At 39.6% G+C, this 16,881-nt stretch overlaps 1 protein-coding gene across 2 annotated transcripts in view; it reads right to left on the minus strand.

Annotated features, from left to right (window-relative positions):
- Positions 1-16,149, minus strand: part of kctd15 (potassium channel tetramerization domain containing 15) — a 32,305-nt gene extending 16,156 nt beyond the window's left edge. The window contains exons 1-3 of one of the 2 annotated variants that reach the window (XM_005796131.2): positions 15,298-16,149; positions 12,822-12,997; positions 4,804-4,948 (exon numbers count right to left, since the gene is read on the minus strand). In XM_005796131.2, the coding sequence (XP_005796188.1) occupies positions 4,804-4,948; positions 12,822-12,997; positions 15,298-15,306 (330 nt within the window). In that variant the 5' untranslated portion in view covers positions 15,307-16,149. The other variant, XM_005796130.2, reaches the window with a different exon arrangement.
- Positions 16,150-16,881: the final 732 nt, after the last annotated feature.

Genomic DNA, 16,881 nt, shown 5'->3' on the forward strand with positions numbered 1-16,881 from the left:
TCATTGTTTGTGAACTGTCATCCCTGACACGCAGATATTTTCTCTACATTATGCGCATGTTGTTGAGATCCATGCTGGAACCGTTGTCTGTTTATATTTATTAGCCAAACAAGAACATGAGGTACAACAGCATCCGAAAAACCTTTGAAAAGTAAGAATGCAAATTTTTTATGATGAATTGTATATGCTTCATCCAGTGAACGCAACAAGTACAATGCTGCAGAAGTACTTTTGCTTTTTAGTCTAACTGATTCGACATATTGTTGAACTACTTTTCTTTAAAATCCACTACATGTTGTTAACGGATTTGCACATCCAGAAACTGAGCCCATTTTTTCCGTCTCAGTGAAATCACCTGAGACGGAAATCACGTGTGTCTCATCTGTGACATCTGACAGACATCGTAGAAGAGATATGATTAAACCTTGTTTCTGTCCACATTTAGGCCAAAAACGTTTGCTTTTAGACTCATCTGACCATGTCAGCTTCTTCCACATTTAGAAGTGTATTTTCATGGAGAATATTTGTCTTGTCAATAAATTATCCCACCTGACCTGTGGAACTATGCAGCTTTCCCACGGTTACCACAAACCTCTTGGTTGTTAGCTATGGTGAACAGCCATGTTTTGGTAGTTTTACAGCATTGCCATCTTCAAATGATTTTCAATCCATCATTGAAAATCTACAATTTTCAAATGATAAATTGAACAGTACATTATGAAATGTTCAACGCTCGGAAAATTGTTTTATAAACTAATTATGTGTTAAATTTTGTCCACAATTTCATCCCTGACCTGTTTGCTGCATCCTTTGGTCTTTGGGTTTGTTCACTAATGTTCTCTCACAAACCTCTGAGGCTTTCACAGGACAGCTGGGTTTATAATGAGATTAAGTAACATACAGGTGGACTCTATTCACTAATTAGGCGACTTCTTAAGTGTTATATGTAGGGACTTTAAATACCTATGCACACCCTCCTCCTTTTTGAAATTTTGTTTGTAAAGCAATGTGGAAACAATGTGCCAACTTCAAAATACCTGGCACTGATTTTTGCTGGTCATTAAAGTTCAATAAAACATATTTAGGATTGTGGTGGTAGCTAAACAGGTATTAAACATTTTTAAAAGCACTGTAGTTGTGATAGTGTTTCATTTGTTTATCTTTACCTCTGTTGCCTACTGCAGGACACACAAACAAAAGATGGCAGCAAACATAATTCTGTCACATCCTGTCACTCTTCACCCCTTCATCTGAATTGTGCCTTCATCTGAGATGTGGGAGCGACACCCAAACACAGCTCCATCTGGTCTCAGAGTTGACGCAACACATCTTAAGCTCAAGTTCTAATATTTAGGATTTCAGATCGCGAACGAGGAATGGTGGGTCCATTTCTTCCCCTTTTTTCTCCTCCTTTTTCTCTCTTTTTTTCCCCCTTTCTGTCGGCCTTCTTGCTGCTGCTGACAAAACTCATAGCGAGACGCCTCCCTTCAGGCGGCTCTCTGTATCAAAGTGTAGCTCCTCATCCTTCACAGGTCTGAAGCCATGGATGGATATGTTTTTAACAGGGGTCTGTCTGCGAGGCACTTTAGTCATCCTGAGCAGCGTAGAAAACAACAGAGTAATCCTAAGTGCTGAGGTGAGGATGAGAGGGAGACAAGGCCAACAGCTCTGTCCTGGTTGCTGAAGCTGCTGTTAATGCTGCCAGCTCTACGAGACAATTCATCCCCCAATCCTGTGTCCAGACAGCCCGTTTGAGCTTCAAAATAATGATCCGACCTGATAGCCTTACGGCAAGGCAACATTTCAGGGAAGGACAGGGGGAGGGACAGATGGATAAAGACAAGAAGGAGAGAAAAATGATGGAGGATGTCACTATGAGGGAGTCTGACTAATAAAGACCTGCTGTGTCTCTTAAACTAAAAAAAGTGACTAAAACCACACAAGTAGAAGCTTGCAGGATGTTGATTAAACAAGCCGCTGTAAGTAAGATACAGCCAACTCCCATATAATGCAGATCAGTCGCAAGAATAACAACACAACACATAAAGAAAGAAGAAGTCGATTTAACTGAATAATCTGACATGAACACCACTAACTCGCTCCACTTTTAAACCATGCCCTCCCTGTGACTGAGCATTGCTTACACTCTCCTGATTAATTGTGGTTTGAATAATGAGTCCAGGGGAGGATATTAATAGGGAATATTTTGTTCCACTGATAGAAGCTGCAAAAAAGTCTTTTCCTATTCTGCTCAGACTTTCACATTGATTTAGCAAAACACACTGCGCCGCGGCTGCCAGCAGCAGAAACAGACCCGGCCCTGCGGCGACGGCAAGCCTGATTGTGTTCAGATAAGGACATGCTCAATTCCGCCTCGCACTATTTGCATTTTTTTCTTCTGGCTTCACGCAAATTGAAAGGTATGCAGATCAACACAGGCTTATGCGAGTGGGTCGTAATGAGTCGAAACAATGAAGTCTAACGCATTCTGTGTAAACCGTGGTGCCTGATTGGACTGTCAAGACTTCACAGAAAGCAAGGGAAAGGGGGAGGGGAGGGTAGAGCAGCAAAGGGGAGAGTGGATGCAAAAGGAAAAAAGTAATCAGCTATGAGTCAGGCAATCCTCTGCCAAAATATGCAGGGCTTTCATGTCATGTTCTGTTGTCTGAGGTTTGGCTCTTGTTCCTACTATCCATGGGGCCCAGGGAGCAGGCCCCCGGCTCTGAGTGGCTTGGCCTCGCCTTGCTACCTTGTGGGGAAAGATGAACGAGTGAAAAGGTCACTTTAGGTTGCGCAACGGAAAGAAGTGTACACCTAGGAAACCGTAGCACCAAATAAAACCTTGAGAAGGATCCAGCTGTAGGCATAGTCATTAATGCAAAGCCATATACAGTATGCTATTGTGCATAAATGTTACTTTTTATATGCAGTGCATTTCAAAAGATGTGCTGTTGTACAGAAAAACATCACCAATAGGAAACTGACATGTGCAAAACATTATTTGATACACAACTAGATAGTGTGTGTTTGGTTGATACGAACATGAGCTTTGGATTGGCTAATACAGGCCAAGTGTGATAAGAAACTATAATTTATGGTGCCTGTTTCTACTTAGAGTAAACTTCATCAATCAAGCTCTGAAACACAAACCCAGTGTGAGTTCTCAGTAAGGCTTAAGTGGATCTGGTGGTTCATAAAGTGTAAAGGAGCAGTGCACTGATGAATGCATTCACAGTTAAACTGAACAATATCAGTCAAGTTTTTTCACAGTTTAGAAATGTTACAAAAACTACAATGTATTTTATTGGCATTTTATGTGATAGATCAACTAACTATAAAAAAGATCTGAGTGTGAGCAAATAAAGCCCACTAGTGTGTAATTTAAGAACAGCTGTTCCCTGAAGCCCTTGGAAGTTTGTTCGAGAACATTAGTGAGTAATCAGCAACATGAAGACCGAGGAAGTTGTGGAAAGGTTCCACTGATATCCACAGTGGAAGAATACGTCTGTATGAGAACTATTAGGTGTGCACTCTACAAATCTGGCCTCTTATGGAAGAGTGGAGAGAAAATCAAATTGTTGAACGAAGGCCACAAAAATCTAGTAACCTGTGGAAGAAGATGCTCCAGTCAGCTGAGAACCACATTAAACATCCATCCATCCATTTTCTAACACCCTTGTCCCTAGTGAGGGCGGGAGGAGCTGGTGCCTATCTCCAGCTAACGTTTCGGGCGAGAGGCGGGATACCCAGGACCTTCTTGCTGCAAGGCAACAGTGCTGCCAGCTGTGCAGTCCCACATTAAACATTTTATCTGAGAAACAAAACACTGTTTCACAGAAACATTGCATATGAATTCTGAACGCATCAGTAAAACATGGTAGTAACAGCACTTTGTTGAGGATGAATTTTTCAAAAGGAACCAAGAAGATGGTAAAGAGTTCATGTGAACATGGTGGAGGTTAAAAGAAGAAGTCCTAAAAGAAATCTTCTTCACCCTAATGGTTCACCTTCCTGCAGGACAATGAGCATGAAGCCAAACAATATAATGGTTAGAGCAAAGCATAGCAATGTATTAAAAGAGTGGCCTAGTTAAAGTTCAAACTTAAATACAATTAAAATTGTGTGATAAGACTTGAAAATTGTTGTTCATTGAAACTCTTCAGAAAACTGGATGATGTTTTATTGTGTAGATATACTGTAGATATTGAAGCTGGTGCCCAAAAAGATTGACTAAAAACTCTGTTTAGTTGCTTACGACATTTTGATGTGTAACGAAGGAACTTGACGAATTGTAATGTTTACTGGTTTACTGTGCGTTGTATTTTATGACTTTGCATTCTTGTGTTTTTTATGATGTAAAACACTTTGAACTGTCTTGTTGCTGAAATGTGCTAAACAAATAAACTTGATTGATTGATTGATTGTTTGACCTTGCATGGACCCAGAGGGGCAGAACATAATGCAAAACAGTTTTATTTCTCAAAACTATGTTCCTTCCACTTTATAATTAAAAAATATATATTCTACTTTGTGTTAGACAATTACACACATTTAAAAAAATACATTGAGGTTTGCAGCAGTAAAATAATAAAATGCTAAAAAGTTCAAATGTTATGCACAATTTTGCAGAGCATTGTAGTTGAATAGAATATATTTTTTAAATTCCTTGAGAGGACAAACGTGAGTAAACCAAAGTGTGTCATTTTTATAAAATCTAAAATAATTCACTTTCCAATCACTTATGCCTTTAACTACTTCAGGTTTTCCAGGACAGACGGACAGAAACACACAATCCAGAAATACCTTGAAATCCTCTGGAAGCAGCAGTTTGCTGGTCCTCAGAAAACTGAGAATATAGCGGAATATCTCGCCGTCCCGATCTATGAAGTAGTGCTGCTTCAAGCTGTCCAACACGATGGGCTCGGTGCCATTGAACAGGCGACTGATTCTGAAAATTGAAACAAACACGCACACACACACGCCGAGAGACAGCCGCACACACAAACACAACCACATAATGGAATGAGCCAGCTCCCTTCAAATGCATGAAACAATTACCCTCCATTTATTTTTCAATTTTATTAGCACTAAGCTTGAAATGCATTAGCATCACAGGTTGAAACAAGGGGCTTAAGGCACAGTTCCCCCATTCCAGACTTGTTTGAAGTGTCCCTTCTGCAGAGAGATTAAAACAACACACACACGCACACACACGTCTGCTGCGTGTACTTACAGAAATTAATAGTATGAATGTAGCATTACAGCTCTATTATTCCATCTGTCAGAGGGGTGCAAATGAATCAGAGGCAGGAAATGGGGAAGGGCCACATGCTAAAATGAGGGAAGCATGCGGAAAAAAAATATATTTTACTGTTACAGTTTAACTTTCTTATGAATTTAAATAGAATTTAGTAGCAGCACTCTACTGTATGCAAAGCGGCCTGACTTGCAATTTGGAAAATGTTTAACAAATCTGCCACTGGAAGAGAGAGATGACCCTAAAGCAAAAAGCAAAACAACAAATAACTAAATATGTTGAAAATGCATATGTTGTTGTAAATGTTGTAGAGCAGACATGCACACCCAATAAAAAACCTCAACAAAGATACATTTCAGTGAATGACTCTGACATTGCACATACTGCAGTATTTTTTTTTTTTTTACATATTATAAATCATGATAATTAACAAGAAAACATTAGTTAGATTCAGACTTTTAAGCATTCACCTAAATATAGCCAACTTTGTTTTAGTAATTAGACACTTGTTGCTGCTCAGTATCTTGATTCCCCCCCCCTCCGTCCTTCAGTGTACTGCATGATTAAGACCTTATTTGATGTTGGCTACAGGGGCTCATCAAGGCAAAGAGTAGAAATTGTTATTATCTTTAAACTTTCATCACACAGTGCTGGCCCACGCCTCCAGATACCCATGAACAGATATTTATCCCCAACCCCTTGCCTTCATGCGGGTGTCCTGCAGGTCCAACTCTCACTTTAATAATCTAATCTAAACACCTCCACTTTATCTGTTTGCTCATTTGTAGTTGCTACATATCCTTATTTAACCGTTAACTGTAACTGTCTGCTTGGTGTGAATAAACAATGTGGACAATCTGCAGCACGAAACCACTTTTACAAATTCAGTACACATTTGCAGCTCACTGACAAAGAGGTCTTGGCAGGCCACTGCGTTGCAATCGTTATCTGTTTATTTTTTGGTTTTTTTGAAGTAATCAGGGTTTAAATCATATCAACAGATTCCAGGCTGGCTGACAAACCGGTGGTGACAAGAGAAATCATAAAAGAAATGTACAAATTGGCCAGCCGATGCTTCCTTCAGTCCTGGAGTTAATAAACTTAGTTGGAGACACTTAAAATTAAAGTTGTTCCAGTCAGTCAGCCAATTTTTCTCTAGATTGACTCTGACGATTGAAATGTTGAATGCTGAGAAATCCTACTTTTTACATTTTCAACATATTTGGTTTGTAACTTGCAGCATGTACTTTCATTTGACTTCTTTAGGTTTAGTAAATATCAGACTAAGATTATGGTCAAATATTTTGATGCATAAATTCTGTCTTATCGAAGGACAAGCAATAGATGTTTCTTCAGGGAATAAAACTGAACTGTTCAAAATTGGCAGCTCAGACCTCAAAGAAAAAGGTTGATAAGTGCATCTCCACTAAAAATAGAGAAGGAATGTCAGGATACCAAAAGCAGTCGTGTTTCCAACCACAAATTCACTTTATTGAATTTACAACCAGCTTGTGTCTTATGAATTCTTTTAGCTTGAGTGATCAAGTCAAACTAGCCGCCTCTGTTTTCTTTAACTCGACTGTGTGAGGAAGCAAAGACGCTTCTCCCTCCCCTCCTGCCATTCTTCATCTTTTTCACTCTCCGTCTCTCTTTCTTTCTTTTTCTCTTTCTTTCCTTCCTTCTTCTTTTCTCGCACCCCGTCTCCATCCTCTCCCTTGCTTGCTTTCTCTCTGGAAATCGATGCAAAATGCTTTATAAAAAACCAATACTCATCTCCCTGTTTGGCCCGAGGTGTTCCTTTCTCATATGGTCTTGCAATTCTTCCAGCTAGAATTTCACCATACCCCTCCAGGCTAACTCTGTTTTTCATCTCCACTTTTTTTTTTTTTTTTTTTTTAAAAAGCAATTAAAATGCTGCCTGTTTTTCTTTTTCTTTCCCTTTCCACCACTCCCTCTTGTCTGTTGGTTCATTTTTTCCCTTTTTGTTAAATCCCTGAGTTGGAGGGGTGAGTAGAGGGGGGATGAACGGAGGGGATGTTATTAACAGGTAGGTGGTGAGAAAAGGGTGAGGGAGTGGTTATGTAGAAAAATTAAGAGATGAGATAAACAACAAAAAAAGAGCAGACAGATGAGCAGGGAGGGGTGGGCTAAGAGAGGAAAACAGAGTAGAACAAAGATTAGGAATGAAGGAGTGGTGAACTGAGACAAAAATGTAAAACTTAAATAAAAACAGAGTCAGAGAGAAGGAAGAAGCTGGGTGTTTGAGTTTATCACATGGAGGGAACGCTTAAATCTCAGACAGCAACTCTAAATGGCAAATCGACTGAACTGATATCATGCATTTCCTGTCTTATTGACCACTGTAAGGAGAGAGAGAGCAGATCACCCTCTGATGTTGTGCTAATAAGACCTTGCCCTCGTTTCTGTTATGCTATAAGGAAGCTAAACCTCGAACGGTCACCTAATGGAGATAACTCACTATGGAGGAGCACAAACACACGAACAGATCTCTGAAAGTCAAATCGCTCTGACATCTGAAGGTTTCTAAAAGATGGAAACTAGAGAGCAGGAAGTGAAGGTGGCCCTGCCTGATTCTGAGTCATTCAGTCATTAAGGGACGGTTCTTCAAAAACAAGAACTTGAAATCAGATTTTAAAAAGTAGCTTTACTTTTTTAAAGCACAATGGTTTACCCCTCTTCTCCACTACCCATTAATTCAAGTAGTAGTTAAAACTTTTCATCAAAAAGCTGACCAATTAAGGTTTACTAACCTATTCCTACTGCATAACCATGATATGACTGTATGTGTTACATTAACAGTCATCAGTCCTAAAGGCGCTGTTTTTAAGTTACTTAAGGGGAAAATATTCCTACCAAATGCCCAAATTAAAAAACTAACCAAAACATATACTACACAAGAAAGCGTTGGTCCAAAATAGCAGATTTTAAGAATATAAACTCTAAAACGTCCTTGAAGCTTATTGACAAATACAATGATGCCAAGAATTACTAAATTTGTATTTTACCAGAAACAAAATGTATTGATCACAATGTAAAGCTAGATATGAAAATATGTTTGAAGAACTGAAATTTATTTCCAACAAAGTACCTCGGTATGGTTAAATCATCTCAATTAAAATATTAGTTTTATTATTTTGCAATAATTAATGGTCATATTAAACATAATCAGATATAAAAAGTTGAAGCTTCATTCAAAGTCTAAATGCTTTTCCATTTTAAACATCAGAACAATCAACACTGACAACGACACGTCTTCTATGGTTAAAATCAGCTGATTCCTAATTCGTCCTTCGTTCAAATCTGATATTTACGACAATTAATCTGATATTTATGACAATTAAACAATTAAGGATGCTGAGTCTAACTGAGGCTGGTGTGAATCTTAGCTGGTTTGGTTTTCCACAACCACAGAGGCAACTCCTAGCCACAGTGCTACATCAGTGCAAATACTTCATCCATTAAATATTTGATCCTCTGTCAGTTTTATATTGAATTATAGATAAGGATCACAGCAAAGAGAGGTGCTTTAAAACAAAAATCATATTTTTACAACCAAATCTAAACATAAACAGCTGTTTCTACTTTAGTATTTAGGGTAAGACACATCAAAACGCCGCTACAAATCATCCTATGTAGTGACCAGTAAAACACACAACTATATGATTAGAAAATCACATTTGTTTTTAATAGACATTTAATATTTACTGAATGACTCTGTTGCTTTTACCTGTTGCTGTTTTGTTTAATATCTGTTTATTTATATATTTCTCTTTGGATAATATAATTTATATCTATATGTACTTATTTAAATTTAATAAAACTGACAGATAACACCTGTAGCACTTGGATCCTCCACCAGAAGGCATAACTCAAGTATAGTTTTTGATTCAGCTGATTTTTAAGTATGTACTAACTTTGTTAAAAAGGTACAGGTTTCGGGATTACAGCATATAAATGATATGTTTAAGTGATGCGTTACAATCTTAAGAATAGAGTTTGATTTTGCATTTATGGGATTAGCTTATAGACTGTAAGCACATTTTGATACCCTGACTTTGATATCAAAATTAACGTTCATTTTAAAGTTTTGTTAAAGCTGTTGTTTCTCACTGTTTTTGACACTTTACTAAATGAAAAACAATAGCAGCATTGAAGTTTTAGACATTGCAATCTTTACATTTTGATTGGTTGTTGCTTCTTATAATTTCGCCTCCAGTTCTTTCCTCTGCTCCAGCCTACAATTGGAGCCAAGGTGGCATCAGTTTTTCGGTGCCAGAAAAGAACAAAGAGTTGGAGCTAAGCACAAGAACCAGTTTATCACAAGTGTTGTTTAGGTGGGAAAACTTCCAGAGTGTACCTCGGACAACTTTTCTTTAATTGTGGTGCATTGAAACACCTGAATGTTGTTAGATAACATTTCAGAGTAGAATACAACAAAAATGGAGGAAAATTACTGTTTTTTTTTTTGTTTTTTTTGCTTAAGCTTACATCAGCTGAAGAATCTCACTATTAGTCAGGTCAATTGGTAGAGACTACAAATGTTTTCTTGATGTCTCGCTTTTGCCCACTAAAAACTTTACAGGAAAATAAAAATGTCCAGAACAGTTTCTATGTCTCAGGAACATTTCCCCTAATTTCTTCAGCTTCTGTTCGAGTGACTGCTGAGGCTGTCCTCTGTGAGAGCTACACAGAGTGCACATCAATGTTTCATGACCCCTGTCCCTTAATATGGCCCACACAGAAGAAGATGAATATCCGCACATTAGTTACTAGACTAACTTTCTCTTGGCACGCTGCATTATTTAGGGGCCAATCTATTAAAAGTAATCAGCGACTTCAAAAGTCTTTTAGCCCCGCTCTCACTCGGTTGTCACGTTTTCAGCGCTCCGCCCGTGGTGCCCTGCTCGACCAAACGCGGCTCAGCGCGGCACACATGCTCATGCCAGTGTAATTGTTTTGCTTTCTGCTGTCAGCCATTATCCTAATTCACACAAAAGGGGCCCCTCCTTCCTCTGGCTTCAGTGGAAAGTGGAGCCCTGAGGGCAACTGTACGCTGAGGAGGCTGGGAGAGGGAGCGAAACAATGAGTGTATGCATATGTGCGTGTGTTTGTGTGTGTGATCCAGAGTGAGAAAGAAACAGCAAGAGACAGATAGAGGGAGTGAGAGAAAAGAAGGAAAGGAGCATGTGTGCAAAGAAGAGGAAGAGGAAAGAGCGCTCCAACCAACTTCCACTGATATCTAGTCTTTACTCCCACTGTAAAAGCACAGTGTGGATGCTCCGACTGGCTTTGTGCTGACTTTGAACTGTGCATGCATGTGTGTATGTGTGTGTGTGTCACCGCTTTAGTAACTTCTTTGTATGGTGTAAATTTACACCAGTGGAGAAGCACAGCAGCATAAACAATAAACTACCCACTGCATGAACCTGAAGTACAGCTGAAAGTGTGCGCAGGAAATCATCTTGATGAGAAAAAACACAACATTAAACTGCTGCCTGGGCAGAGACGTTGTCTTTCATTCTTTTTTTAAACTCATGTTATGTTGCAGTGGGATAAAAGAATAAGCTGTCAGGGATTTTCTGTCAGTTGACTTACTGAATATCATAATTTTATTACCAAGGGATTACACGGATGGTTTTCTTGTAGCCAATTTGGCAAATCCTCTGGTGCATGTTTACCTTGGTCCACTGGGGACTCAGCTGATGCACAACTGAAGGCACTACAATGCAACAAATGACACTGTGCATTAGACATAAACGCTGTAAAACGTAAGGGGAGACATTTCGAATCAGTGGAGGCTCCAGAGTTAGTTTAGTTTGCTTTCAGAGCTATGGATTGTGGAGTAACCGTTTCAGGATGGAGCTAATAATGAGATGAAATAGATTATTTCAACTAGTTCTTTCAAATCTGAATCATCCCAGCTAAAACCTTGAAGAGCCAGTATCAAACTGCTTTATTGGCAGCTGTGCCTAAAGAAAGCTATGTCCAGATGTGGGCCACTATAAAAAGTGGAGTGGGACACTAAAACCAAAAGCTAGAACAGAAGGTAAGAAGTTTTATTTGCTATCCCAGAACCTGAAATTTAAGTCTTTAGTCATTTTAGGATAATAGTCTGTATATTCATATTTTCAAAAACAAAGATAACCTTTTTCAATAATATGTTTGAATATGTTTGCTTAGTTCCTGGGGTACAAATTGTACAGCATTTTTAAATTATTGTATCTCTCTTTATCTCACCTAAATATGTGATAGCATTGAAAGGTGGTTTCAGGAATGAGTGACATTAAAAACTGGTCATAAAAATAAAGAATATTTATGTTAATAAAAAAGAAAGAATAAAGAATAAATCAATTTTGCTACTCATCAAACCTTGTCCTTTCCTTCTTCTCTTAAATTTATGCGTAAAATATTATTATTATTATGTATACGAGATTGTCTGGCGGAAAACTTGGAGTTCAAAAAGTAAAAGTTTTCCTGCTAAACTTAATCTGTCATTTAATCCTGTGTTGCAGAAAACAGAAAGTAAGACAGGAGTTGGAGCACAGGCTAAAACATTATTTACTAAATCACTCGACAGTATTAAATTGTCCTGAGGCCAAGTCAGTGTTAAAGTACAGATAATAACAATAATAAAACCGATCATAAATCAGCAAAAGGTCAATATGTAGCATCCTCACGAGCCTGAGTTTATATTGAAATAAATTAATAAATAAAAATTTCAAAGACCGATACGTCTGACCTCAGAAGGCAGTTTGTTATTATTCAATGGGTTCTTGACTGAGACATATTAAGTTTAATAACAGTAAAAATAACAAAACCAATCTAACAACCATCAAATTAAATGTTTAAAAGCTCAGATTAGAGAGGAATTAAAATGTCTATACATTGCTTCACAAGTTTTGAAACAGGAGTGCACTGCTCAATTGGTCAGAAATGGACCCATAAATCAGCAAATAAAACACAGCAAAAAATTATTTATTCAATAAATGACTCAAGAAAAAAAAAACATCCACAATTTTCTATCCTTAATTTGATCAGCAAAAATATTTTACTCAGAGGCTCTTTCTAAAGTTTCATTTTAAAAATACATAAGCAAATGATTTGATTTATAGTTATGATGTTCAATATAGTTTTTTTCCCCGTCAAAACGTCCCCCACTATTAAACTATTTGTATGCTATAATCCTTATTATGAACCAGAACAAAAAAACTCAGAGAAAATTGGTATCGGCCAGGAAAAACCCGATCAGTGCATCTCTGCTGTTAAACTGTGGAAGTTACACAGCAGCTGAGCGACAGTGACGCTGGTTAAATAATTTTATATCCGGTTCCTCAATTAAAGAAACAATACCATCAGTTTATTCGATTTTAAATAAGTGCGTGTTTTCCATTGTTTGATTGAATTAAATGGGTTTGATAATTAGTAATCACTTGTTCATTTGTCAGTAGTTGTTAATGAGTTGCTGTTTTTAAAAAACCTAATTCACTGAACTTAGTCAATCAGGTAAAAAAAAAAAAAGGGATAATAAATGCACCCTTCTTACCTGGAGTCTGGGTACTTGGTGAGGGTCGCAAGGCTGCTGGTGTACATGTGTCCTCCGACGTCGATGTGCACGGGGGCGTTCGCCTTGGTCAGCTGAGCCGGCAGAGGGATCCCCTGAGCGGCCAGGGGAGAGACCGGGGACCGGGTCAGAGACAGCCGTGACATGCTTCTTCCCTCCTGAAAGCAAGTGTAGAGGAAAGCCATGGGAACAAAGGTAAAGGAGGGGCGGAAAACACTACACAGTGAGCCTGTACAGGGAAGAAGAGGGTATATCCTTTCTGAATGCTATCAGATCACTTCCATGTCTGTCTGGTCGCATATTTAGCTTGGAAATTATTGCCACCGCTCTAATTAAGTATGTTTGCATCTTTTCATGCAGCACCGCGGGCTAGGATAGGAGGATGCTTATTAGAGAAGAGGGCTGAGAGAGAGATAGACAGATAGGAAGAGTGAGAGAGAGAAAGAGAGAGAGAGAGAAAAGGAGGGGTGTGGGTGATGCTAGGTGTCAGCCTCCAGGGGGATAAAATAAACTGCTGCTGCAATATTCTAATTAAAGGTCGCCTTATGTGTTAGACGTGATGCGCCAAGACGCACCAAGCACCAATCTGAGACGGAAGGGAGTAAAAGCGGGAGGAGTGCAGGGAAGTTAGGGGGTGCAACTTTACCTTAGCTACACACACACCACACACACACTCATCCAATGCACAAAACTCCCAGGTGATCGCTTCTCACGTGACTGCATTTATAGGGACCAAGCGCGTAAAAACGCACCAGATCGCAACAAAACGCACGGACAAGACAGGCAATGATCAGTTAGTTGATATGCTGTGAGTAAAACTCCGGAGAGAATTACACAACAACACATTAAAGACCAAACAAAAAAACCCTGACAGAATTCTGAGACGCCTGGTGTTTGGGAGTTTATTGTGGCATGACTGGCCAGAAAAGTGAGCTGAAACTGATTAACTGATTAAATGCTTTGAAAATATTTCCAACCACGGCGAGTTTTGATTCTGGTAGTGGCTGAAGAGGAACAGGAGAGGTTGGATGAGAGGGTCTAGTGTCCAACCTGCGCGCAAATGGTTCACCAACACACCACTACGTGGCCACAAAATGCGTCCCTGCTGTCTGGAAAGCCTCATCACGATTTGCAGCATTTTAGCAACGAGTTGTAGGTCATAAAAGGATGAGAGTTCCTGGCACGGTTGACTGTGATTTAAAATAACACAAAAACTTTATAAATATCTAAAATACGAAAGAAAACTTCAAGTAAACGTACAGAACTGATCAGTTTGCAGCTGCGCAGGAATCCAAATGATCCCTACGGCTCAGAAAGAGACGCCACGGGGGGACTGGGTTGCATTTCAAATTCAAGGTCAAAAAAGGGGAAGAAAAACAAATTGGAGAAACATTAAAGTTTTTGCTCCTGTCACATGGGCCTGTCCCATCACCGGTATTTCTTTCTCTCTCTCTCTCTCTCTCTCTCTCTCTCTCTCTCTCTCTCTCTCTCTCTCTCTCTCTCTCTCTCTCTCTGTCTCTCTCTCTCTCTCTCTCAAATCCACCGCACCAGTCCGGTCAGTAAACCTACATCACGCATAAAGATTTGCATAAAGAACAAATGGAAAATTAGACCCATAATTCACGTTCTTGCCTTGCTAATCACACTCAATCAGCACAGTCTTTTTTTTTTTTTTTTTTACTTAAACTGCTTCTTCTAACCTACCAGCAGTCAATATGTGGCAGATCGCTCCACAAAACCACAGCAACAACTTTCAAAACTCGGATGTCTCATAATTTAGACATATTTTCTTGTCAAAAATGCCACCGGGAGGCTGAAAACATAAAGAGCTCGATAGGCACGAACATCACAAGCCTACGCTCTGCCTTTAATCTCCGAAATGCTCAATATGGCGTCTCATTGCTGCCCCACAATTAAAAGCCGAATATACACGTGAAATGTCCTGCTGCATTTTAAAACTCACACTCGTTCAGACAACACAAACAACAACAAAAAAAGACAAAAAACGCAGCTGCTGGCTCCTCACTCCCAGCAGCAGCCCCCATGCAGCTCAGCGCAGTCGCAAAGCTCGCACTTTGACTAAAAAAAAAGCCTTGGATTCCGTGATATAATAGTCACCCTACCGTTTCAAACATTGTAGGGAGTCCAGATGAAATCCGTGCCGGCGGTCAGTCCCAGCTGTTAAAACCCCCGCAATCTTTTCTCCAAAAACTACACACGCATCCAGCTCCCCGCACCGAAACTGAGCTAACACGAATCTTTTTTCTTTTTTACAAACCAAAATCCCGCAAAATAGTTTGGTTTTTTTTTCTCCTATCAGAGACGTTCAGATGTGGCCGAAGTCGACTGCTCTCAGAGGGGGGGAGTCTCTGTGGCTTTAAAGGCTCTATTTGCAAGGCTGTCTCGACCTGTCCGCATGGAGCTGCTTTGTACCAAAGCGCACAGGAAGCGTCCTTACCTTGAACATAGATGAGATGATCTCCTTCCCCCCTTCTCCGCTCTTATTCGGATACGCGTAAAAAATGTGCGCTCTTGTTGGAATCCTGCTCCCGGTTTTTTTCCCTTTTCCTGTCTCTTGTCTGTCTTTTTTCTTTGCCTAAATGAAAACTGCCCCTGTGGTTTGTTATGAGAGGAAAGAAAGCCAATAATCCTTCTCTAAATAACAGAGCGGAGCTAAAAAAGAAAATTCTCGCTCCGGGCTGCCCGAGCGCCTCTGGGCCGGGGATTAGGCTACAATTAGCTCAACTCCACTCTCTCGCCTGGGCAATTTTCTCAAGGAAGAGAACGTGATACCCCACTATTCCTCAAATTATGACTTCACAGATAGAAAAACTCTCTTCTTTTTTTTTTTTTTTGTTGACGGAAAAAGTGGAGCGGCGTGAAGTTGAGATTTAGAGTGAGGGCAGGAATCCAAACAGTGAAGTGTCAGATTCAGATTTAGATTTAGCAGATTTTAATCATTGTCATTTCGTCTGATGTAATAGGTCCTCAGGCAGTCCAGCTAAAAGGAATACAGTTCCATCTCCAGTCTGAATGGAAAGTTTTAAACCACGCAAGCAGCCATAGTCCTTCACTCAGACAGCATATAACTTGTTGATAAAGTCTCAGGTTAAAAAATGTAAAAATGAAGTGATATCCTTGAGCCAATATCTTTCAGTGTCCCTTCTCTTCCCCCATTCACTCCTTCCTCCTCTCTCCCTCTCCTGCCTTAATGTCTGGAGTTGTAACGCCAAATTTCCTGCAGGCCATTAAAATCAAATGACGTTCATGGACATGCATGCATGCTGCTGCAGAAAGCGCCCGCACAACCTGCCTGCAGCCAAATGCGCCATTTCAATTATAGCGCAGGGCTTAGATGGAGATATCTGCACAGAACCCCCCTCCTCTTCAACTCCCTCCTCCTCCTCTCTCCCAAGTGAAAAACCAGGCAGCCTCCAGACTTTTTTTTTCTTATTTTTTGGAAAAGAAGATAGAGGCTGATTATTGTATTTTACCCAGCATAGAGTGACATAAAGCGAGCGCAGAAATGAAGAAGGAGAAAGAGTGGCTGAAGCAGGTGTTCGCACCTTAGGAAAGGATTATTTATTTATTTGTGTGTTTGTTTATTTGTGGGTAAATAACTGTGAATAATTGATGCAGCATTGAGCCCAGTAATTACCCTGTACCAGCTTCGTTCCAGAGGTGTCACGTTGGTTTCTTGATATTTGGCGCCAACCAGTGTAGAAACTTGTTACTGGTCCACAGGATCTACGCGGAGCAGTCAGAGCTTTAGTCTCTTTTGACCCTGAACAGGATTTTAGCGAGGACTCTTCAAGGCAGTACCTTCCGTGGACTCTAGAGTTGTGAAAACAATGAAGTGTTACCCAAAAATCTTGCCAGTTATTATCACTGTGAGTTATTTAATTTGTTAGATTTTTATACCAGGCAACATTTACACACAGAACTGCTAAACATTTACTCCCCTTAATGACTCAATTGTTGTCACAATTGTTTTTATTTTCAATATGTCACACCTAAATGTTTCAGATCACCAAACAAATTG

Source organism: Xiphophorus maculatus, chromosome 4 (genome assembly GCF_002775205.1).
Source record: "Xiphophorus maculatus strain JP 163 A chromosome 4, X_maculatus-5.0-male, whole genome shotgun sequence".
Lineage (NCBI taxonomy): Eukaryota > Metazoa > Chordata > Actinopteri > Cyprinodontiformes > Poeciliidae > Xiphophorus > Xiphophorus maculatus.